The sequence below is a fragment of the Balaenoptera physalus genome (genome assembly GCF_965194825.1).
Source record: "Balaenoptera physalus genome assembly, chromosome: 14".
NCBI classification, from domain to species: domain Eukaryota; kingdom Metazoa; phylum Chordata; class Mammalia; order Artiodactyla; family Balaenopteridae; genus Balaenoptera; species Balaenoptera physalus.
The window spans coordinates 22,645,322-22,669,843 of NC_138893.1; the positions used below are offsets into that span (position 1 = coordinate 22,645,322).

At 57.0% G+C, this 24,522-nt stretch overlaps 1 protein-coding gene and 1 long non-coding RNA gene across 7 annotated transcripts; one reads left to right on the forward strand and one right to left on the reverse strand.

Annotated features, from left to right (window-relative positions):
- Positions 1–67: 67 nt before the first annotated feature.
- Positions 68–24,474, reverse strand: LOC309642580 (mitochondrial ribosome-associated GTPase 1). 6 transcript variants are annotated; one of them, XM_082424277.1, is made up of 15 exons: positions 24,173–24,462; positions 23,190–23,676; positions 22,270–22,469; positions 20,422–20,674; positions 19,588–19,703; positions 12,381–12,447; positions 9,760–9,862; positions 7,741–7,821; positions 7,149–7,205; positions 6,874–6,964; positions 5,564–5,625; positions 5,086–5,182; positions 4,693–4,774; positions 799–911; positions 68–553 (listed from the first exon to the last, which is right to left on the reverse strand). In XM_082424277.1, the coding sequence occupies exons 1-15, from the start codon at positions 24,354–24,356 to the stop codon at positions 420–422; spliced, it is 2,127 nt and encodes a 708-aa protein (XP_082280403.1). In that variant the 5' UTR covers positions 24,357–24,462; the 3' UTR covers positions 68–419. The 6 variants fall into 6 exon arrangements, with proteins under 6 accessions (XP_082280403.1, XP_082280402.1, XP_082280401.1 ...); XM_082424276.1 differs by having other exon boundaries at positions 821–911; positions 24,173–24,461; XM_082424275.1 differs by having other exon boundaries at positions 19,588–19,700; positions 24,173–24,459.
- LOC309642585 lies at positions 16,553–18,297 on the forward strand. The gene is made up of 2 exons (XR_014253278.1): positions 16,553–17,519; positions 17,968–18,297. It is a non-coding gene; the product is annotated as an uncharacterized lncRNA (long non-coding RNA).
- Positions 24,475–24,522: the final 48 nt, after the last annotated feature.

A 24,522-nucleotide genomic window follows, 5' to 3' on the forward strand; every position in this document is an offset into this window, starting at 1 on the left:
TTCACGTTGCGTTTTTCCTTGGTGAGGGGCCCAAGGGGCTGCACAGGTGCACAACGAAAGGGCCAACCACAGAAATAGGCCTTTTAATTTTAAGATTACAGTTTACACTTTCAACTCCTTCTGAGAAAACACCAGCTTCTCCTCAAGAGAATATTTAAGAGATACCGAACATGAGTGAGTTTCCTCCCCAGGCCAGGCACCCAGGGACGTCCACTGCCCTCATGTCCACACCCAGGCTCAGTCCCCTGTAACCAGGGGCTGGGCTGTGGAGTGGCAGGAGGGCACGGCCTCCTCCCTAGAGCAGAGACCGGGGAGTATACAGTGACCAGCAAGGAGCCTGTGGTCAGGGGACTCCTGGGCGTCCACCCACTGGCCATGGAGCCAAGGGCAGGGGCGCGAGACCCTCCCGCTGGACTAGCTCAGGGCTCCACTGCAGGGGGGCCCTGCAGGAGGTCCTGGTCCAGCATCACGGGGCCCAGCACCCCGCTGCGGAAGGCCCGCAGGAAGTCTCGGGCGGCCGCAGGGTAGTTGGGCTGGACAACGTTGACGTCACCTGGGGAAGCAGGAGGGCCCAGTAAGGATGGAGCCCCACTCGGGAGCTCTAGCCCACCCGCCTCAGGCCCGTTCAGGTGGGCGCCTGCGCTGCACATTCGGGAAGCTGGAGCCTCCAGAAGCCACGGGAAGAGGGGTGGGCCACCCCGCACACCCTGCCCTGAGCCCGGACCGAGAGCCCCTCCCCCCAGAAGCTCCGCCCCGGGCCCCGCCCCCCGAGCCCAGCCTGGGGCCACCAGGTCTCACCAGTGCCCGTCAGCACCTTCACCTTCTGGGTCTTCCTCAGCTTCACGGCCACACGCTTTAGCACGCTGGCGATGTCGTCGCAGGCCTCACCCAGGCCGTAGTGCTGCACGTACCTGCACATAGGGCGACAGTCAGCAGCTCCACCAATGACCCCTCGTGGGTGCGGGTGACCGCCATGCGGACCTGGGGGCCTCACCGACACCTGCCTTCCGCGTGGCCACGACCAGCTGCCCGAGACCCGCTCCCCCACTGGGGCCCTGGGCGCGGCGGCCAGAATGGCTGCAGCTCCCAGCGGTGTCATCCCCTGGCCCTGAGCTGGCCCGGGTCCCACAATGGCAGCCCGGCCACCGGCACACAGTTTGCTGCCGAGGCTGCACTGGTGCCTCCAGGCAGCTGGCCGGAGACGGACGGCGGTTTTCCCCACTGACGCGTGCTCTGGGCCTGGGGGGAAGAGCCAGCACGGGACGGGCGCGGCACATCAGAGGCTGAGCGGCCAAAGGAGACCAGTGTCTTCCACGGACACGTGCCTCCCTGAGCCCCGGGGCCAGGACCCCTGGACCAGCACCTGCGCTGGCCCCTCCCCCTCACCGCCCGCCGGGCAGGCAGGGCTGGGATGTGAACTGCAGCTGCAGAGTGGGGGAGGCCGGACGGGCCTCAGGCCTCGCGCCGGGTCCCCACGTGAGCATCGGAGCCGGTCTCGGGGACGACAATCCTGAGGAATGCGCGTCCAAAACCAAACCTCCCGGAGCAGCAGCTGCATGGGCCCCTCTGTCCCCAAGAGAACGAAGGCAAGGAAGACTGCCACCCACACACGCCCAAGACCTGCCACCCGCAGGAAGTCGGCTGTCACACTTCCCAGAAACACCGAGAACAGCGGCGGTCCAAACTGAATGCCTCGAACATCAAGCAAAACATGACATTTCAAATTCTACTTCCAGGACTTCCCTGGCGGTCCAGGGGTTAAGACTCCGTGCTTCCAGTGCAGGGGGCACGGGTTCAATCCCTGACTGGGGAACCAAGATCCCACATGCTTAGTCACGTGCAGCCAAAAAAAACCAAAAACCAAAAAACAAAAAAAAACACATATGTCAAATTCCACTTCCATGCAAATGGGGTAACAGGGACTGGGTCTACTCGCCATCTGAAATAACAAAAAAGGAAGAAACAACCAAAAATTCACAAAACAATGGTTTTCAAGGCACCAGACATCAGGCCACGAAGAGTGTAGCTATGGGAAGGAGGAGCGCAGGGAGGGGCCCCGGAGAGCCCGGAGTGGAGAGACGGCGCTGGGGACCAGGGCAGCTGCCGGCTGCAGGCGAGTCAGACAGGGCGGAGCTGCCCAGGGAGAGGACTCGGGAAACTGGCAGAGAGCCACCCTCAGATGGTCAGCAGAGAAAGCTTCGCAAGGCCAGAGGCCAGGAAGAACCACCCAGGAGGGCAGGAGGGGAGCAGCCAGCCTCCTCAGAGCCAGGAACAGACGGAAACCCCAAGATCCACAGGGCCGGGGGAGGGGCGGAGCACCCTGGGAGCTGTTCCAGGCCCACCTGATAAACCACAAAAGGAAGACCCGAAAGGACCAAGCTGTTTCCAAATAACGGTCCCAGAACAGGAATATACCTGTCACCAAAAAGGTCAGATTCACGTGCCTGCCCCCCATCAAAAGCTGTCAGGCACACATAGCAGGAAATCAGAGCCATTACAAGGAGAAAACCAATCACCTGAAACTGCCCCAGATGCTAGAATTCACAAAGACATTGAATCGGTTATTAGAACTGTATTCCCTGTGGTTACAAAGTTAAGAAAACACACAGAAGACAGTAAAAAAAAAATGATCCAAATCGAGTATCTCGAGGAAAGCACTATGAAACACACACTCAGGGGATTACAAAGCAGATCAGATTCTGCAGAAGAGAGGGTGAGGGAACTGGAGACCCAGCACTGCTGAGCCGGCGGCACCTGCGGCCAGTGCCTGGGTAGTGGAGCCCTGGGAGAGAAGAATGGCCAGAAATCATCCGAATGTGATACAAACTACACAACCACAGATGCAAGAACTCAAGGAACTAAAAGCACAAGAAACATGAAGAAAACTACACCAGGGCCCAGCATCATAAATTGCTCAAAAACTTGATAAAGAGAAATCTTAACAGCAGCCAGAGGGTCATGTATACAGAGAACAAAGACAGACAGACAGCAGATTTCTCATCAGAAACAACAGCCACTCTGCGGGACTGAGGAAATCCGTCCATCTAGAATTCTACACGCAGGGCAAACGCCCTTCAAAAACTAAGGTGAAATGAACACATCTTCGGACAAAGAGCAACCTGCATCACCATCAGCGTCACAGGAAATCCTCAGACAGGAAGATGGCCCCAGAGGGAGGGCAGGTCCACACACAGACAAGGAGCCGTGACTGGCGAGGCTCAGAGTAAACTGCCAAGATCGAGTCTTCACTTTACATCTGTGTATAGACAAAGCTCGGCAGCATGTCTGCTACATAAAAGCAAAACGTGTGACAAGACCGGCCCAGAGGTGAGGATGAGGAGAGTGGAAAGGCCCTCACACCACACTCGGCATTAACACCACCGAAAAGTGCCCTGCAAACCCTAAAGCGGCCTCCGCCAAAGTTACAGGTAACAAGCTGACAAAGGGGAATCACAAACCAGGCCAGAGAGAGAGAGGAAAAAAAGAACAAAGAATAGTTGGGACAAACGGCAAGATGACAGATGTAAACCTAACACCAGTGATCACATCAGATGTAAATGGTCTAAATGCCTAAAATAAAAGCAGCAACGGTCAGACTGGGTAAAAAGCAAGGCCCAACTATAAGCAGCCGATAAACACATTTTACAAGTAAAGACACACAAGCTCAAAGTAAAGCGACAGGAAAGATGAGCACACAGAGACTCTCTTGAAGGATAAAGGGGGTCACGTCCTCAAATCACCAGGAGAACCCAATGACCTCCTGAAGGTTTCCGCCCCCGACAACGGAGCCTGGAAACTCATGAAGCAGCTGCTGCCACGACAGCGGGGAAGAGAGCAGCCCAGGCGGTGGTGGGAGGGCCCGTCTCCCCACGGGCAGCACAAACAGGAAGAGAGTCAGGAACATGGAAACAAGGAAGGAACAGGGACCGAAGAGCAATCAACCAACAGCAATCAGGACAGAAAGGGAACAGAGAAGGTCACGGAACCAAAAGCTGGTTCTTTGGGGAAGTCAATAACCTGTGACTGATGTCCTCAAGGTGACAAAGCAGCAGTCCCCAACCTTTCTGGCACCAAGGACCGGTTTCGTGGAAGACAGTTTTTCCACGGACGGGGAGGGGGGGAGATGGGATGGCTCAGGCGGTAACGCGAGCGGTGGAGAGCGGTGGGGAGCGGCAGATGAAGCTTCACTCACTCACGTGCCGCCCCCTCCCGCTGTGTGGCCCGGTTCCTAACAGGCCACAGACCGGTACCGGGTCCCCTGGGGGCTGGGGACCGCTGTGATAAAGGACAGCTCTGGGGCCCCACGGGACACCGGCACTCACACCGTCCTCAGCGGTGAGAACAAACCGACCAGATGTCTGCACAATGAAACCTCCTGGTGGTGACCAGTGTTAGAACACGGATGAATCCCGAGACGACGGGGCTGAGCGGGGAGTCCGCACCATGTGGCTCCACTCGTGAGATTCTAGAAGGTGATGGGAAGCAGATGGGGCAGGAAGGGGCGGGGAGGAGGGGCTACAAAGCAGCATAAGAATTGGGGGGGTTTTCTGGACTGTGGAACGGTTTCACACGTCTATCAAACTGTACACTTTAAATGACTGCAGACTGTCTGTCTACAGTACTTTAACGGTGCTGTTTTTTCAGTCACGTTTGGCTGGGATGGAAGAGGAAGGGCTGCCTTCCCACACTCACCCCAAGAGCTGGCGCCTGTTGAGGGTGTAGAGAAGGTAGTCAGCCAGGGTCTCCTCGCCCACCAGGTGGTCCAGCACGGTGCCTGGGAACAGGCAGCAAGGGTGAGCGCACACACGTGCCGCTGAGGAGGCCAAGCCGTGGCCTGACCTGCCCTCACCAGCCCCGCCCCGCCTGTCAAACAGGAGGAGGGCGCCCCCTCCAGGGCAGGCCAGGAGGGCTGGTGGGGTCAGAGGGTGCGGAGTGTGTCACCTGTGAGCCAGGACCACACACGCTGCCCGAGATGTCCTTCACCACAGCTCTGGACATCTCTGCGGCAGCCAGGCCAAGGCTGGCACAAGGCGCCCAGCCTGGGGGCCTGGGGGTCTGGGGGCCAGTTGCGGGGGGCTGGCTCACCACACAAGGCCAGCTTCAGGCCCGTCTCCACGCTCTGGATCCGAGGAGCCAGCACCCCGGGGGTGTCCAGCAGGAACATCAGCGGCCGCTCACACACCTGTGGGCACAGAGGGTGGTCGGCCCGCCGCTCGAGAAGCCTCAAACAGCCCCTCCCGCCAGGCCCTCTGCTGGGTCCCAGAGGCTTGAGGAGGCCCCAGAACCTGCCCGCCAGTGTCGTCACTGCCACCAGCTCTCAGCTACCCCACAGGATGCCACTCCCGCGTGACGTGGAGAACGAGTAAGAGGAGCCCAGCAGCTGCCTTCCTCCCAGGAGGACGGGCTCTGCCCTGACCCTGTGTGCCCTCGAGCAGGTTTCCTCATCTGTGAGATGCGGTGGCACCTGTGCCCTCCCCCAGGCTTGGTGTGAGGACCCAGGCAGCGCTTGGCGGACAGAGCAGAGGGAAGAGGCGGTGGAGGCCCGGCAGCCGAGGGCCCCCACCTGAATCCTGGACATCACAGCTCTGGTGATCCCAGGCTCGCCGCCCACCCTGGTGGCTTTTCCTGCAGGATAAAAGAGGGTGTCAGTGTCTGTTAAACACACAGGCAGGTAAGCTACAGAATGAGCAACGACACACGTGGAGACCTGCAGGGCCCCTAACACCAGGAGAGAACTGCCTCCCGGCCCTGGGAGTGGCCCAGCACCTGCTGAGTGACGGCCGTGACATCTGGACCGGAGCTGCCCGCCGCCATCACCTTCCCCCCTGCAAGACCGGGTCCCAAGCATCTGCCCCCGCACCGCCCAGCACAGCCTGTCGGTGGGGCCACTCCTGACCAAGAGGCCGCCTGTGCTCTGAACACTGGCTGCCCTGGGGCGCAGCTCAGGGTGTGTCCCAAGCAGACTCTGCACCCTCTGCTGAATCAACACAAGAGCAAAGGGACACATGCATCCGTCGGCACACGGATGGATAAACGAAATGTAGTCCGTCCACACCACAGAGTATTATTCAGCCTGAAAAAGGAAGGAAATTATGAATCACGCTACAACATGGATGGACCCTGTAGAGTTAGGCTCCGTGAAATAAGCCTGACACAGGTCAAATCCTGTGATTCCAGTTATGTGGCACCGGAGCCGTCAAATCCACACGACAGAAAGTAGACCAGAGGTTACCAGGAGCTCAGGAGGGCGGTTACCATTAATGTCTAGAGTTTCCACTTGAGATGGAAAAATCTGGAAATAGATGGTGTGATGGTTGCACAGCACTTAATGTACTTAATGCCAATGATGTTTTTTAAAGCCACAACTAAAGAAAAATAAACAAAACAACAGCTGACTATAACAGCTCTCCAGTTGGCAGCGAAACAGCCTGAGATGACGGTCTAGCACTGTTCGGTCTTTGAGGTGGTTCCCGAAGGACACGCTCGTGCAGACTTGGTCTCAAAAGTTAAGAGGCATGGGACAAGGACACAGGCCTGGGGCTCCTCCTCCCCAGGTCCCGGCCTGACGTCTCACCCCACGTATCCTACCCACCTTGAGCACAGTGGGTCAGAGACAGATAAATAAAAGGACACGATCACCAACGTTTAGAAGTCATCGCATATATTAAACACTATAATCAAGCATTTAATTTTGAAGAGAGAAAGCAAATGAAGTATAAAATGTATAAGGGAATGACTGTGTCTCACCAGCTGACTGCATGCCAGGCTGTCAGCTGGGTCCTCCCGGTGGAAAAAGACCCCCTGACGAGCTGGGGTCTCAGGCTCTGAAGTGTCGTCCCAGCACGAGAACCAGCGCCTGCCCCGGGGAACTACCTTTCCTGAGGTGCTGCCTCCGCAGGGAGTTGATGAGCGACGACTTGCCCACGTTGGGGACGCCAATCACCATGATGCAGTACTCCAGGTTCTGCAGGCGCAAGAGCAGGCATCAGGGGCCCACCCAGACCCTCCAGACCCACACACGCCCAGGCCAGCTTAACAGGAAGGACAGTCGCTGCACCGGCCCTGCCCACCCAGCTGCTGAGACCCGGAGGACAGGGGGCTCCCCAGCAGGAGGGACAGCCCACAGCTGGCATTGGCCCACCACCAACCTCTCCTCGGTGATAGCGGTAGCTGCTCCCAACCAACTCCGTGACCATCGGGACTATCTGCAAGGAACAGACCACAGGCACTTTCCTGGGGGAACTGGCCACCCTTAGCTTCTGGAGGTGGACACTCCAGCGTCCAGCACCGGACAGCTCGGGTCCGAACACGTCAAGATTCAGGCTGCGCTACGGCGGGCGGGGGTGGGGGTCGCCTGTGCCCCACCTCGTCCCTCCACCAGGAACCAGCAGGACAGACCCCATGGGGTGACGGCTGTGACTGCCAGCACCTGCTAACAAGATGCACGTCAGCCGGTGAAATTCTCAAATACAACTGGGAAAACAGGCACTAGACCCTCCACGGGCTCTTCCACCTTATGACCCCGGAACGTGTCTCGCAGCCTGACTCTGCTCCTTCCCACCGTCAGCCCGTCCAGGCCCACGCTGCCCTCGGGAGCGGGAGACGAGCGGGCCCAGAACCCGAGCAATTACGAGTCATCTCCAACACTCTGCTTCTTACGGAAGCACAAAATAATTCGTCGCATTTCTTTAACGTATTTAAGCAGAAGCATTAGAGCACAAAACAGAAAAAAAAACCCACCTGCTTGATATTTTCATCCTTCACACAGTTGGTAAAAATGACATTTTTTAGGCCTTCTCCTTCTAAGTGTTGTATAATTTTCTGAAAGAGACAAGACGTTTCCATTTTAAACACTAAATGAAGACATGGGCGGTGTCATACGCTAAAGTCCAAGATCTGCTCGCCAGCCCAGAGCCATGGCGGCCGGGGACTCAGGGAGGAGGCTGGGCCCACCGGGCAGCACGCGGGGCAACGCAGCACCAGGGACAGGCTGCCTGACGAGACGTCCAAGGAGGGCAGCCTGGCCCCGGGGTGGCCCTGGGCGGCTGGCTCCATGTGAGGACACAGGGAGAGGAGGCCAAACCAGGTTATTCCAAGTCGCTCCCAGCACTGGAATTGTCACACTGGAATTGCTGGTTTAGTCACGCCTCCACTCCCGCTCCTCCTAACGAGCTTCCGCACTACGAGCTCCACTTAAACTAAGGTTTGAACCCAATCCGATTACAAAGTACAAGGAATACTTTAAAAGCCCCAAAGTAAAGTAAGGTTAATATGAACTTACTGGCCGTAACATGAAGCAAAATCAGCGTATGACTCATATTTTTAAAACCAGTATTGCACTGTTTGATCAGCTACTGATTTACTTAAAGGAACAAAAAAATCATTCAGTAATTCAGTTAGTTTTACTCATTTATTTTATTTGTTATGAGGACGCAGATTAAGGTCAGGCCATCACACAGACACATGTGAAGCTGCGCTTCAAGTGTCCAAATTTGCACGGGACGCTGCCACCCACTCCACAGAGGCAGACACGGAGGGGCCACCCTGGGGGCGTCTCCTCTCCTCTCCTCCCCAAGCCCTTGGCCGCAGCACCTGAGAGGAGGGGCAAACACTCCAGCCGCCTCCTGCAGGTGAGACCCCCCACCCCCGTGTCCCCTTGTCAGGCCACCTAACGTGCCCATCACGCCACAAAAATTAGCATTTTGGAGCAGGAGCAATTGATGGATGGTAAGACCCAAGTCTCAACTAAGAAAAGCAACTGAAACCTTGTGATCACAAGTAACTACAACTGCCCGTGCAGTGAAACCCGTGGGGTTCTGTTGTCAGAGCGGAGCGTGCTCGGCGGGAGGTACTTCAGTGAGCAGACGCGCAGCCCGCACGGCAGGGGCAGGGTCCTGATGCGCAATGTCTCCCACTCGGGTTCTCAATGAACGAAGAACCCTGTGGCTTCAGCACTTGCATTTCCCTGGAAACTGGGTGCTACAGGCCTGTGGCAGGGGTTTAAATAACTCAAGGTACCACAGCCAACTAAGAAACCGGGAACATGTTCTTGCTGCTGCGAAAGGAAAAGCTCCACAAAAGAAAAAAACTGGCTTGATTTCAAGATTCTGACACCTACTCTCCACAAAGGATTTGATAACAGCAAGAAAAGCAGAGACGAACACTTCACAAGTAACATTTCCTGAATCTTCACGTTTCTCTCACTCAGGGACAAGGGGAAACATCCCCCGGCCCGGTCACTGTATCCCCGTCCGGCAGGGCTCAGGGAAACCCCCTAGCTGCTTTGGGCCTCCCGCCTTCCAGCTTCCAGATCACTCGGTGGGCAGCAGGCAGCCCACAGGTCAGCCAGGGGCCTAGGGGGCCGTGGGGCTGGCCAGCGAGGACACCAGGGGCAAACGCAGCCACCAGGAGGCCTCCAGGCCAGCGCTGTCCAGGGGACGGACGGCCACTCACCTCATGAGGCAACAGAAACGTTAGCGAATGAAAGTGAAATAAAACGTGGACGTCGGCCTCACAGCAGCAACCACGACCCACGTGCTCCCAGCCTCGCGGGGCCAGCGGCCACCACGTGGGGCGCTCGGCTCCGGCCGCTCCTCCCGGCCACCTGCCATAGGAGGCGCACGCTTCGATCACTTGCGTCATGAATTAGACAAAGGGTAGTTTGCTAAAGCCGGCGGGCCCGGGCAGACCGACACCATGTCCGCCAGTGATCCGGTCCGACTCAGGGGCCCTCACGCCGAAGGCCCTGCAGGGCATTACCTGCTGCTCCTTCAGATCCGCCAGGTCCATCTTGTTGAGGACGAGCAAGTGAGGCTTAAGCCCAAGGGTCTCCTGAAACAGAGGGTTTCGGCCTGAAAGTGGGATGTGGCAAAATTAAGGGAAAATTCCTTCAAAGCTTTACCAGCCAATTAATGTACTTTGCCTTGTCTTGTTACGCAGACTGGACCCACTTTCGAAAGGAAACCTTCAGAAGGGACAGAGCAGAGGAAGCCCAGTCTGGGAGCAAGCGAGCTCGGGCCAGCCCAGCCTCCCAGCCTCCGGCCGAGAGCAACCCCCAGTCTTGCCTGCCCCGCCAGTGCCACAGAGCCACTGCAGGCCCCACGCCACTTCCTGTGGACAAGAGCCGGAGCACAGACAGGGCGGTGGCTCTCACATGGCTTCTCAAACAGGAACAACGGTGGCAAAAACAAAAACCAAAGCTCACCGGAAGGTTTTACGACTAGACCATTGTTCAGTTGCCAAAATGATCTGGTGGCTCAAAAAAAGTACCTCCCACAGAGTCCTAACTAGTATATGTCAGACCACCGCCGCCACCCACTGCCGCCGCCACCCACCGCCGCCACCCTCTGGAGTTCCCACAGAGACCTCCAGTGAACCTGCCTCCTTACTGCCAGGGGCAGGCCCTTCTGCCCTCAGCCAGGGGCCCTTGGTGCTCACTGTCAAGTGCCACCTCCTGTGACACGGACCCAGCAGGAGGGAGGTCTGTCTGTGTCTTCATCTCGTGAGCACTCAGCCCCTACCTGGTGCTTGTCTACTACGAGGCCAAGGCCTCAACGTGCCCTGGGTCTAGGCACCCAGTCCAGTGCTGTGTCCTCACCCACACAACAAGGGGACTTTCCGTAAACAGCCCTCTTCCCTCAGAGGTTAACCAAGCCTGGGCTAATTCACAACGCTGAGAGCCTCCAGACTCCCTCACGGTGCCGACCCGGAGGAGAAATCAGAACGTCTAGAGGCTGAAAGGAGCAGAGGTGGCCGCTCATCACAGCACGCGGAGCAGTAAGGGCAGGTTTCGTTGTTTTTCAATAATCAGACATATAATTGCCAGTAAACCCTTTGGACTGGCATAAGCCCTTTTGACTGGCATAAGCCCTTCTGACTGGCATGCGGTATTGTACGAACTGGTACATTTAGCCTACAGTAGAGAAATTCCCACAGGCCTTTGCAACAGAGAAAACAGTCCCTCGCCCGCCACCCTAGAGATGGAATGACTCTCAAGCCAACACCTTCGCTGTACAAGGAGAATCTAAACACAGCTCAAATAAGTACAACGAAAGCAGGCTCTGAAAAGTATACTCATCACTGAGCGAGATGGTTACATCTTGCCAATCCACGCCTCAAGCATAGCAAGAAAAGTCTGGTTGGCAGGAACGTTTTAATGGAGGTTTCATATCCCACCTGGACTGGGTTGGAGGGCCTGGGCGTGCCAGGCAGAGGTCTGAGAGAAACGATGCCACCAGCATATCAAAGGCGAGCTTTCCGGGCCCCACACTAGAGATTCTGATTCACTGGCCTGGAAAGGGGCCCAGATATCGGTATTTTCAAAAGCCTCCTGGGGGAATTCTCGTGCGTAACGAGGACTGAGAACCACTGCTTCAAATGCCAATAATTATGACAGGTGACGCTGCTGACCACCGTGGTGCTGACTGGACCAGAGCAGGGGCCAGAGGAGGTAGACGGAAACAAGGTAACAAGACAGGAGTGCCTCCTGCTGTCGTGAGCACTGCCTGACTCAGGAGGGTCTCCCCTGCACTACAGTTCTGCACCCAATGCCAATGGGGTTGGGGGGCGTCCCTCACCACCAAGCAATTCTCCACCACCACCAGCCGGGTGTCCTACTATTCAACTCAATTCTGCCACTACCTACCTGGAGATAACATCAGACCCCACAGGTTAAGGGCTCAGGACTGCTACCACCCCCCACTGATTCAGACACCAATTGCAAGTCGAGGTTGTCACCTGGTGACAACCAACAGGCTGTCTGACCAACGGGCTATGGAAAGAGGGTTCCCACGACCCCCTCCTTGGGTTCTAGCAATATTAGTCTGCTAGACTGGCTCAAGGAATTAAGAAAAACATTTTACTTACTAGATCAGACTTATTATAAGAAGACATAACTCTGGAATAGCCAGATGGAAGACATGTATAGGGCGAGGGATGGGGAAGGGACCCAGAGCTTCCAGTCCCTCTATATGCCACTATGCCTGCATCTCCACACACTCACCAACCCAGAAGCTGTCCCCAGCCCACCCCTCAACCTTTTGGGTTTTTACAGCGGCTTCATTACACAGGCAGGACAGAATGAACCATTGGCCTTGGGTGACTGAACTCAATCTCCAGCCCCTCTCCTTTCCGTAAGGTCAGAGGTAGGACTGAAAGTTCTAAGGCTCCCATGTCGAGGTTGGTTCCCCCAGCAACCCGCTCCCCACCTTAGGTGACTTAGGGTCTTTTCCAAAATCACCTCATTAACATAACAAAAGACACCTTAACAAGCACCTCACTTAGGAAATTCCAAGACTTTCAGGAGCTCTGTGCCAGAACCAGGACAAAGACCTAATATGTATTGCTTATTACAAGTCACAATGTCACAACCACCAAAGGATATCCGGGCATCATGGACCTCGATGATACAGTCCACCAGCTTTAGGCTGCTCTGCATCTTCTTCAGCCCTGGAAAACAGAAGAAGGACGCTTAAGGGAAGACAGGGGTCCATGGCCTTTTAAGAGAGGTAGAAGATTTAAGTTGAACTGTCAAGAATGACACACCATCATAAACAACCTAAAATGAACACATCTGAGTGCAGTGCTCTATTAAACAATAGCTATGTCTCCTTCAAATTCAACCCTGGTGGCTAAGGAGAGAAAAGCTCAAGTCCCTGCCTGAGGGACACCTGCACATCATAGGGTGAGGTCAGAGCCCATCCGTCTACACCACTTCCACAAGTGGGCGACTCTAGGTGGAATATTTAACCTCTATGGGTCTTGATCTATAAAGCAGAGGAACACTGACTAACTCACTCATGGGGCCCTCAATACTGTGTGATGACGATGGTGTAGGTACCAACCTCAGCCACTCACCCTGGACGACGCACACACAAGGCACTGAACTCACCCCGAACTAGGAACACCACACACAACAAAAGCAACAATGCTCCTCTTCCTGCAGCTCAGCAGTGACACCGCCCCTCAGCCTCCCCTCCCACAGCCAAGCCCTGTCATTTACGCACATCCTCGGACATCTCACCTCACCCCACATGCCGCCCCCCGCGGGCGCCCCGTCCCTTCTGAGCACCGACGCGCGGAGCGCCCGTCACCGAGCCCGGCAGAGCAGGCGCCCAAGGGGGCGGGAGCAGGGGGAGCGTGGCAATCCGTCACACGGGGACGGGCTGGACCCGTCCTACGTGTCTTCTTGGGGCCAAACTTTGACAAATAAACAGTAAGAAACTCCCAGAGAGGTTTAGGCAGAAGATAGCAAACTCGATCTACGTCTCAAAGGTTTTGAGGTGACTGAATAGCTGAACACAACTTGGAAAGTGCTTTCCTACCCCTACTTCATCTAGTCTCCAAAGTAACGTCAGGAATTTATCTTTTCCAAAGCAGATGCATAAACTGAGGCTTCGGGAGCCGAGTGGCAGAAGGGCCTTGCGATCCCCGCCCTCTCCGCTCGCGGGGGACCCGCGAAGAGCCGGGTAAACAGCGCGGCCCCGTCGCGTCCCGCCGGACCTCACCCTTGGCCATGTGGCCCGGGAACCAGCGCGCCACGTCGCGACCGTCTAGGGGGAAGCTCTCCCGCCAGGCGGCCCGGGCGGCGCCGCACAGCGCGCGCGCGGTGAGCCTCATGGTGCCGCGTCCCGAGCGCCGCGCAGCGCCGCGGACCGCTCCATCAACGGACTTCTCCGCCGGGCCCGCGACCCGCACAAGGGTTCCGCCGCTCCAAGCTTCCGCAGCGCGGCCCGCGCGTGCGCGCACGACTCTGCCTCTAGCGGCCGACCCCGAGAGGGGGCGGGGGGCTCGAGGGCGGGGCTGTGGGCGGGGCTATGAACCAGGGGCGTGGCTCCGAGCCAGGGGCGGACCCACGCAGTCCCGGGAGTTATCGGGGTCCAGAGTTTAGTAATTCATTAAATTAAAAAATCCTGGTTCTTCCTAAGCGTATCCTGAGCATAAGTAACAAAATCTAGCAGTTCGTTTTCAGTTTGGTCCCTTTTTACAAACTTGGTCAAAATTTTTCAGATATTTAAAATTTAACTTACAAGTGTAACATCCTTTTCTAAGTACTCTGCATTTTAATGTAACAAACCAACCCTTTGCAAAAACTGACTGCAGTTCTGCTAAATTAAACCTATTAGTACAAAGAGCCTCAAAATTCCCTTCACTGTTCCAATACTCTGTATAAATGTAGTCAGATTTTAACTTTTTTTTTTTTTTGGCCGCGCCGCATGGCTTGCAGGATCTGAGTTGTGCAACCAGGGGTTGAGCCTGGGTCATGGCAGTGGAAGCCCAGAGTCCTAACCACTAGGCCACCAGATTTTAACTTTATATCGCAAGTCTGAGCAACTACTCACTGCACTTCAAGTTACAAGACTATGACGCTAATGGAATTTTTTTTTTTTTTTTTTGGGTCTGCGTTGGGTCCTCGTTGCTGTGTGCAGGCTTTCTCTAGTTGCGGCTAGCGGGGGCTACTCTTCATTGTGGTGCACGGGCCTCTCATTGCGGTGGCTTCTCTTGTTGTGGAGCACGGGCTCTAGGCGTGTGGGCTTCAGTAGTTGTGGCACATGGGCTCAGTAGTTGTGGCTCGCGGGCTCTAGAGCACAGGCTCAATAGTTGTGGCACACAGGCTCAGCTGCTCTGTGACATGTGGGATCTTCCCGGACCAGGGCTCAAACCCGCGTCCCCAGCATTGGCAGGCAGATTCTTAACTACTGCGCCACCAGGGAAGTCCTAATGGAATATTTTAAACAAGCTCCTAAAACTCCAAAGATGCTCAGATTCTCAGCACAAAGATATCATTACTGTCATCTTGATGGCCTTAAACCTCCTAATACTCAGGGCTAATGGTTCCTGGGGCTGAGACAAGCCCTCCAGGTGGCTGACTGAGACCACCTGGGCCTCCTGACAGGCCTCCCAGCACCCCTCCTGAGCCAGCCCAGACAGCCTGAGTCCTGCACCCAGACTCATGAAACCTGAGACATCAACAACACAGAACTCTGTGCCTGATGCACGCTGTGTTCTTCCATGGCCCTAGGACCAAAGAACAAAAATAAAAACCTTCCTGAAGCCCAGATTTCTCTCACAGCTGTCTGACAGGCAGGTGCCCCAAGTGAGACAACTCCAGGGACACAAAGCAGTGGACACACAGACAGACCTCTGGGGGCAGAGGGAAGGTCCCTGGGAGGGCGATTTGACCCAAGATGAGAAGTCGATGAGAAGGTGCCAGGCTGGAGGGCGGAGGGCGTGTCTGGCACCACGGCGCAGAGCCTGGCCACTTGGGGCTGAAGAGAAGCCCAGAGGCAGTTCTCCAGGCATGATATGCTTCTCCAGGGAGCCAGGGCCCCAACCCGAAGCAGGACACACCCTGCAGCCCAAGGTCTGAGGAGGGTCAGCAGCCACTGACCTCGAGGTGGGTGCCAGGCCGGTGGGTGCCAGGCCAGTGGGCCCCATGCCTGCCACATGGAGTCCCAGCCTCTGCAGCTCCTGCGCCTCCCTCCCTCCACAGGCTAGCCTCCAGCTGCACCGCCTCCGCGGGATGGTCTGGGAAAGATGCCCAAGCTCTGCCGTGGCAGCCGTGAGACTGGCCATTGCCACCCTCACCTGAGGCTTCTGTCCTTTCCTCAGCTGTGAGATGGGGGCTGTGCAGCCCATTCCCTGGGACTCTGAGGATGCAGCGAGGGAAGATGGGAGAAGCTGAGCACAGCACCCAGGCCCCCTACACGCTCCCCACATTTATCCCATCACTGCCCAGGATACCCTGACACGCTCACCCCAGCGCCGCCCAGGGCACCCTCACACGCTCACAGCAATGCCGCCCAGGGCACCCACTCCTCTGCACCCTTCAGGCCTCACTGTACACCTCCTCCAGAAAGCCCTGGGCCCTCGGGTCAGAACAGGGCGCCCCCTCCCCCGCGCACTCCTTTCTCACACTCGCTGGCCCTCGCCCAGACCGTAGGGCAGCCAGTGCCTGAACAATGGGGAGGTCCACTGGCTCTGCTGCCACCAGCAACGAGAATTCAGGGACCCGTGAACACACCCAGGGTCCAGGGTGGCCGGGGTAGGCGGGCCACGTGCTGGGGGCACAGGGCCCTGCAGTGACCGGAGCCCGGGGCACGACGAGGGCAGAGCAACCCACGCTGCAGCTCCGAGGCGTAAGGACGACTCTGGACAAAAGATGCTTTTACACACTTTATGTTCTTCCAACCGCATCCGCAGCATTCCGCGTCTCCCTTCTCCAGGAAGACTTCGCGCTCAGCTCAAGCTCAGCCCTGGCCGGACTCCGGCGACTTGGGAAAGGAGGGAGCTGACCCCAGTGACGTTAACATCCCAAATCCCAAGCCCGACTGAACCTTGCCCATCAAAGGAAAGGGTGGGGCCAGCCTCCTGGGGACCCGGGAACCCGGGGAGCAGAGCCGAGCTCAGAGCCGGGCTCAGGCCGCTGTGCCTGCGAATCCCACAGAGCAATGAGCCGGTCAGCCTCCCTCCAGCCGGACAGCAGAGCCCCGTGCGTGGTGGAGTAAAACGTCCGGTGTGTGGCTTCCCCTGCAAACAGGACCTGGAGCTGCAAAGAAGGCTGGGCTTAGGGTAGGTGCCAGGGGTTGGCCACAAGCCCCACACGCTCCTCCCCAAACACAGAGCGAAAAACCAAAAAGATGGAAATCAGCAGGAAAAAGATAAGAAAATTCAAGGGCCAACTCAAAAGCCCACCATCCAACCAGAAATCCAGAAAAAGAAAAAGGAAAAAACAAAACATGATGAGATAATTGAAGAGCATCCCAGACGAGTGAATATGCGCCAGAGGGCAGCGCCGCTGGGCTCCGCGTGGGCCCATGAGGGTGGGGCTTCTTGCTCCTTCAGGCTTCCTCAGAGATTTGAAAACCAGGTGACACAGGGAAGAAAGGCATCAGAACGGCCTCAGGCTTCCAGCAGCAACACTGGAGAACGTCTTCAAAACCCTAAGGGACGTGGCTCTCCAACTGGCATTTACACCCAACATGAGGCTTTCACACGGCTGTGAATCCTTGGACACTCCTCCCGTAGGAAGTGCGGTCTGTGCCCCGCCCCTTGAGTCTGGGCGGGCTCCTGACCACTTTGTCCAGCAGGTGTGGCAGGAGTGGTGCTTCCTGGCTTCCCAGCTCCGTCACTGGAGCAATGCAGCTGCCCCTCCCCGGAAGGCCTGCGCTGGAGCCCCAGGCGGCCACAAGGCAGCGTGACAGCCACCGCTCTGTGAGGAAGCCCAAGCCACATGGAGAGGCCTGGGGCGGGTGCTCCAGCCAGCGTCCCAGCCATGCTCAGGGCAGACGTGAGAGAAGCAGCCTCAGATGACCCCAGCCCCAGCCCTGAGTCACCCCAAGCCCGTCATCTTCCCAGCTGAGACCCCAGATGTCATGGGGCAGAAACAACCGTCCCACGGTGCCCACCTACAGAATCCATCGGCCCAGAGAAGTGGTTGTTTCCACCGCTGGAAAAGAAACCAAGGCACCCTCGCCAGCTCAGGTGTGGAGAGTGCCCACGGCAAACAGGATGTGTGAACAGTGAGTAGCAGTCTTTGCAAAATTACTGCATCATACCTTGGAGGGTGGGGAGAGGTCTGAGGGCTGGGTGGGCAGATGAGTGCAAGAAAGCTAAAACTTTATGTGCCATGGTCAGAATTCAATCAGTAATTCTTAAAACTGAAAAATCAAAGAGAACTTAGAGGGACTTCCCTGGCGGTCCGGTGGTTAAGACTCCGCGCTTCCAGTGCAGGCGGCGCAGGTTCGATCCCTGGTCGGGGAACTAAGATCCCACATGCCTCGAGGCGTGGCCAAAGAAAAAAAAGGCACTTAGAAAACTGAACACAGAATGTTGGATGATGTGGAGCAATTATTGTGAATTTTTAAGTGTGATAGCACTTAGAAAACTGAACACAGAATGTTGGATGATGTGGAGCAATTATTGTGAATTTTTAAGTGTGATAACAGTGCTGTGTCCTTGATCTTTTAGAGACGCAACACTAAAATATCTGCAAATAAAATGACATCACCTGTGGGACATGCCTAGTAACAGGCATGGGTGAGGCCGGGGCAGTGAGACACCAGGAACAGACAGCTGTGAAGCTGGAGACAGGAACCCAAAGGTTCTGCCAACCTTTGTAACATTTAAAGTTTTACACAATTAGATGTTTTGTAAACAGTGGTAGCACTATAATGGAAAAGAACCTGAGAAAAAATATGTGTGTGTGTGTGTGTATCTGACTCACTTTGCTGTACACCTGAAACTAACACAACATTGTAAATCAACTATACTTCGATTTTATAAAATGGCTTTAAAACAGTGGTAGCATAAGCCCGTTATTTAGAGATCAGAATCAGCCTGAAGAACAGTCTGGGAAGGGGCAACGGCATGCCCCCAACCAGAGTGCTGTATTTTGTTTTTATTTTAATTTGTTAGCCAGCACCATAGACTCCTCTGGCGCTTTCAGCCACAAGTATGTATAATTCCGATTAAAACAACACAGTTTAAAATCACTGTTAGTTTCAAAAAGAAAACGGACTCTGGGTCTCGGGGTCCCAGCCCCCCACGTGATCGCACCCAGCAGCCCTGGCCTTCGTGGGGCCTGACCCGGGCCCTGGGCCTTCAGCGGGACCCCGGTGCCCTCGCCAGGCAGCTGAGTCCTACCTGGGCACCCCTGCCGTCCGCAGGGAGGGGCTGGGCCAGCAGGTCCAGATCGTCCCCGGAGCTGCCCACGGCCACGTAGCTGTAGGAGCCCCGGGTGTACGGGGCACTGTGCCAGCGGGACCTCAGCACACTCCTGGGCGCGGGGAGCCGGGGGTTCCCTAGACCAAGAGACACTCGCATTAACAAGGAGCCTCTGGGACTTCCCTGGTGGCACAGTGGTTAAGAATCCGCCTGCCAATGCAGGGGACACGGGTTCGAGCCCTGGTCCGGGAAGATCCCACATGCCGCGAAGCAGCTAAGCCCGCGTGCCACAACTAATGAGCCCGCGTGCCACAACTAATGAGCCCGCGTACCACAACTACTGAAGCCCACGTGCCTAGAGCCCGTGCTCCGCATCAAGAGAAGCCACTGCAATGAGAAGCCCGCGCACCGCAATGAAGAGTAGTCCCCGTTCGCCGCAACTAGAGAAAGCCTGTGCGCAGCAACGAAGACCCAATGCAGCCAAAAGTAAATTAATTGATTAATTTAAAACAAACAAACAAACAAAAAAAAAAAAAACAAGGAGCCTCTCACCTTCAGGACTTAGCAGCTGAAAGTGAGAGACGCCGCCCGGGAGAAAACCAAGGCCCAGAGGGTGTTAGTAAGGGGCTGCCCTCAGGAGGCCCTGGAAGCAGAGCCCCCGACAGGCACCGCCGCCTTTCCCAAGCCTCAGCGTCTTGTCTGTGAAGCTCTGATTAGGGACAACTGCGTTCATCTTGGTGGCAGATTTTAGAAAAGAGAAGTGGGAAGTGTCCCTCAGAGACAAGAGCTCTTAGTGACGCACTAACGGGAAGGACAGTCCCCGGACACTCAGGGCTGAACCCAGTTCCTCTCTGGTGAGAGGCCTGGTTCCTGTCAGAGCCCAGCCACCAGGGCAGGAGGCGGCATGGCCCCTGCAGTCAGTACCTGTCACCCTGCGGAGCACCTGTGTCAGAGACAGGAGCACATCCTCGTCCGACAGCGTCTCCATGAACTCAGACTCGAGCCCCGCAATGAAGCCGCAGAGCACCTGGCTGGCCCTGCTGGAGAGAAGCAGCGCTGGGACCGGACCCGCGACACCCAGACGGCCTCCACCAGGGCCAGTGGCTCCGCCAGTGTGGCCGCGAACTCCCAGGGCCCCTCGACACGGGGTCTGCAAGGTCAGAGCTCTCGGGGCACTAAGACGGTTCCTTCTGTCTCCACCACTGAGCGCCGGTGGGGACGGCCACCCCCAGCACAGTCGGGGACTCAACAGAACCTATGAGCAGAGCCGGTGGCTTCCCTGCCGCCCACACGCACTGGGAAACGCCCCACCACTGCAGTGTCCCGTGAGGCAGCGAGTCACTAACTGTATCAAGTCCTGACCCTCGGGTGCGTGTCTTTCTAATACCCCGTGTGACGGGCCGGAGGGGACGGGGCACACCATGCGGACCCTGGCTCGGCTGCCAGGGCGTTCGGGCCTGGGTATCTGGCAGACACTTTCTCGTAAATGAGCAAAGTGTGTCTCTTACAAGGAAAACAACTTCTAGTATTTATTGCACGTTCCAGGTCCCAAGAGATGCTGACAAGCTGCACACAGTGGGTCTCCATCTGTCCCTGCAAGAGGTGGGCCCAGGGTGTCTGTCTCACCATTTTAGGTGCCCTCGGGATCCCTACCCATTCAAACTCTCCAGAAACAACGCACAGAGAATCGACATCGCGCTGGACCCCACGCAGAGCTCACACCAGGCTTCCCCGGAGAAACCCGGGCAGAGCACGTACCCGAAGGAAGGCAGGACCCAAAAGCCGATAAGCTTCTTGAACCAGGCATCTTGCAACTTGGGGGCGGCGTCCTCCAGGGGCGACGTGTCCCTCCACACCACCTGGATGTGCTGGCAGTCTGGCTGCCAGAAAGGCTCCTCAAACTCCAGGAAGATTTTATTGTTGGTCCCAAAGCCTATTTTCCTGATCGCTTCCGCCTTCTCGGTGGGCAGTGGCGGCTCAAAGAAGGTGTCCAGACGTTCTTTAAGAAAACCTGGAATTCATAAGTAGACTCGGTTTACACCACGTCAATCGCTTAAACCAGAACTGACAGCCACGGGAAGGCACCCTGACCCCGTCACAGGAGTCAGAGAAAGAGGCGTCTGGGACCCACACAGGCTGGCCATCGGGAATCCTGGCCGGCACCTCAGTGGAGGGACACAACAGGCCCCATGAACACCTGGCCAGGCAGGAACGGGTCGCATGGCCCCCAGACTCCTCTGTGGGGACAGTTCTCCCTCCTGAGCCTTCTGCCTCTCAGTCTGCCCAGGGTTAGCCTGGAGGGGCAGCGAGACATACCGGCTTTACCCAGAAGCCACCTGAAAATTAAGCAGGTTCAGGCCAAAGTCAAACCGCGAAGAGATGAAACATTCGCAGCACGAGCCAACTTCGCAGGTCTGCAAGAAAAGGACGAACAACCCCACAGGAAACAAGGCACCAGCCGTGAGCATCCACAGAGGGGACCGTCCTTCCATGGCCGCCCTCTCGGTGCAGAGCTTCAACTCAGTAGTTCCTGCTACTGGAATTGATCCTACACATATGTGCCCACGAGGGTTTTTAAACACACATGTGTACAACACTGTGTGCAACAGAACAAGTGAAAACCATCTATATTTGCATCAATATCAAGTAACGACACCTACATACGAGAAAACACAGTGTGGCTGTAAAGAACAAACGGGACAGGTGCCTGGCCCCCTGTGAACAGCGACCGCACAGCCGTAGTGACGCACCTCCTGACTGCAGCAGCTTCAGTGACCACGCGCCACAGCTGTGCATGAACAAGGCCGTCCATGTAAAAGAAAAAACACCGTGAGAGACCTGTCTGTGCTGATTCAGAAACGAAGGAGCGGCAGAACACTGTGCTAACGTGTCTGGCGTGATTCCATCGCGGGAAAAAGGAACCGGGCACTGAGCAAGCTTACCCATACCCAACTCTCTGCGAGGCGACAGGCGGGACATGCGGCCACCGCCCTTGGGGTGGGCATGGGGGTGGGGGCGGCGCGGGGGAGATTCTTGCCCTTCATCTTCCATCCACTCTGGCACCTGCTAGCTTTGTGAACTTGGGCGATTAAGTGACTTATCTCTGTTCGCATTTGTCAAATGGGGATGGGGCAGATGTGTCCCCGGCTGCCGCAGGAGTAAATGAGATGAGCAGGCACGGACTTGCGTTCAACCATCTCCACCTTTTACCCAACTGCCCGCTCCTACTCCAAGACTTGCGTCTAAAGCATCAGATCTGGAATTAAATAGGATTATACGCACGACTCCTTCCTCGATTACCACCGGGACCTAAACTCGAGACCCGGCTTTCACGCCCTCTCCACCGCTAAGGAAGCAGTTTGGTGAACCTCCCAACCTTTCCATAAATTACCTCCAAAAGGAGCAAGACACTTGCTGCCCTGCGTTTTCTCTTCCTGTGAAACTTTATTCCAAAGCACTCGACTGCTACAAAGCACAACCGAGTAACTCTATCCCAAACTCAGAATGAAAACGTGAGCTTAGCAGCCAACAAACGCCCCAGAGCCAATGAGGCTGAAGAAAGCCAGAGGCCAGGGGCCCCTGGGATGGGAACTGGAGGGGCTTTACCTAATGGCACGGTGACGACCACGTGATGCGCTGGGAAGCAGCTTCCATCCTCACATTCCACCAGCACCGGAAACGTCTCCCCAGGAGCGGAAGCTTCCTCGAAGGACCCATTCCAGTGAATGGTCTTCACTGGCTTGTTAAAAACCATCACGTCCTTGGGCAAGGAGGCCATGATGCGGTCTGTGAGTCCTTGGTAGCCCCTGGGAGAGACAGAGGTGTCCCGTGGTTAGGACCAGGCCCTGGAGGTGAGTCTCTGAAACAAGCCCTCCAAGCTCACACCAGATCAAGGAGCTGCAAGGGGGCTGTGGTCTTGGCCTGGGGGCCTGGCTCAGCCAGGGAGGAAAGCAGGGAGGGAGGGAGTCTCATGGGAGGATTAAATGAGCAAAGGGATGCAAAGCTCCCCAGGTAATCGTGGAGAGCAGGTCCCTCCTCACCAAGCCCAGGGCTCTTGTTCTGGGCATCTGCCTGGTCACAGTGCCCTCCCTGTGCAGGGCAGTCCTGGAGAGTCTTGTGAGTGCCCCATGGGGGAACGGCCACACCGACACAGAGGGGGGCCTGTCTGCTCATCTCTGAGGTCGAAGCCCCCGCACAGTGCTTACAAGCAGGAGGCCTCCTAAACGTGGGAGGAACAAAGCATTACAAGATGCATTTCCTTCTTTTAATCACTTGTTTTTGAGAACAATTCTTTTCTTTTTCATAAGTGAGCAAAACTAGGGAAATAAATGACCAATCTCCCTAAAACAGGGAAGACAAACAGCCCCGTCTCTCCCACCCATCCCCTGCCTGCCAGAGGCCTGAGGTACGGAGAGGGACCCCTGGGGTGCATGGAGGGTACTTGGGGTGCATGGGGGGACCCCTGGGAGGCACGGAGGGGTCTGGGTACATGGAGGACTGCCTGGGTGGGTGGGGCACGCACATACCCAGGAAAGGTGCAGTCCAACCCTGGCAGCACAGTGTACTCCCCGAAGGGTGCGAGGGCCACCAGGTCCATGCTGTGGGTGCCACTCACACAGCACTCCACGTTGAACAAGTTGTTCAGGATGGCCAGCTTGACCCTCTTGGTCTCCTCCTCCTCCGTCCAGCCGGCCATGTGCTGGCGGATCTCCTTCTTGAGGTACTCCCCGACGCTGGGTGCGGGGGTCTCAGCCGCGTGCAGGAACTCCCTGGTCTGGTCTATGAGACTGTAGAACAGTCTGGCCATCTCCGCCACAAGCTCAAGGCTCACACTTCCCCCGGAGCTGGCATAGGACACAGAGGGCAGGCCCACGTGACCCCCGGTCTCGATCAGCTGGTTCTCCTCCGACAATGCCTTCTCCCCCAGCAGCCCGTACTTGGCAGCCAGCTGGAAGACGGGGTTGCCCTGCGAGGGCCCATGGATCCAGTGAGCGCCCACCTCCACCACACCACCTGGGAGGGAGCAGGAGAGGCCACCTTGAGGCTCCCTCCCCTGGGCCCTTCTTCTGTACACCGAGCCCTGCCCTTCCCATGTATGCTCTGAAAATCAGCCAGAGGCCCGCACGGTCCCTGAGGACCACAGACTCTCCCGGCAGGGCCCATCAGACCTAATTTAAGGGGAACACCCGGGAGGGGCGACCTGGAGGCTGGAGGGGGAGCTACCTGCGGGGCCAGAACCGGGGGCAACTGCGCAGAGCCACGGGTTCCCCACGCACGGCAGGGGCCGGCCCTGCTCATGCGGGCAGCTGGGTTTCGGGGACCAGTGAACTTCGGTTAATTAACTGAAGCAGTGCGAGGATTCACTCAAGGGGCCAGATAAGGGTTCCGGGTCGCTTAACCCCGGACGCAGGCCGAGCCAGGACACGACAGAGCTCTGGCGGCACGGATTGGGCTCTGGGAAGGGGTTCCGCGAAGGAGTTCCGGGAAGGAGTTCCGGGAGGGCTGTTACCGAAGCTGCGCTCCGAGCGGATGCGGCCACCGGCGCGGGCCGTGGCCTCCAGAACCCGCAGGTGCGGGAAGGCCGGGTGGCAGCAGAGCCTCTGCGCCGCGCCCAGCCCCGCAATGCCGCCGCCCACCACCAGCACCCGCGGGCCGCGGCCCGGGGTCTCCGCCTGACGGCCACTCGACTGCATCGCGCCGTCCCGGGCAGTTCCCGCGCGTCCCCGCCGCTCGGAGGCTCGGAAAGCCGGGAAGAGACACGAAGTTGGCCCGGGACGCGGGGCGGGGCCGGAGTTTGAAGGGGGCTCGGGGCGCGGGGCGGGGCAGAAGGCGGGGCCAGAGGTGGACGGGGGCGCGGGG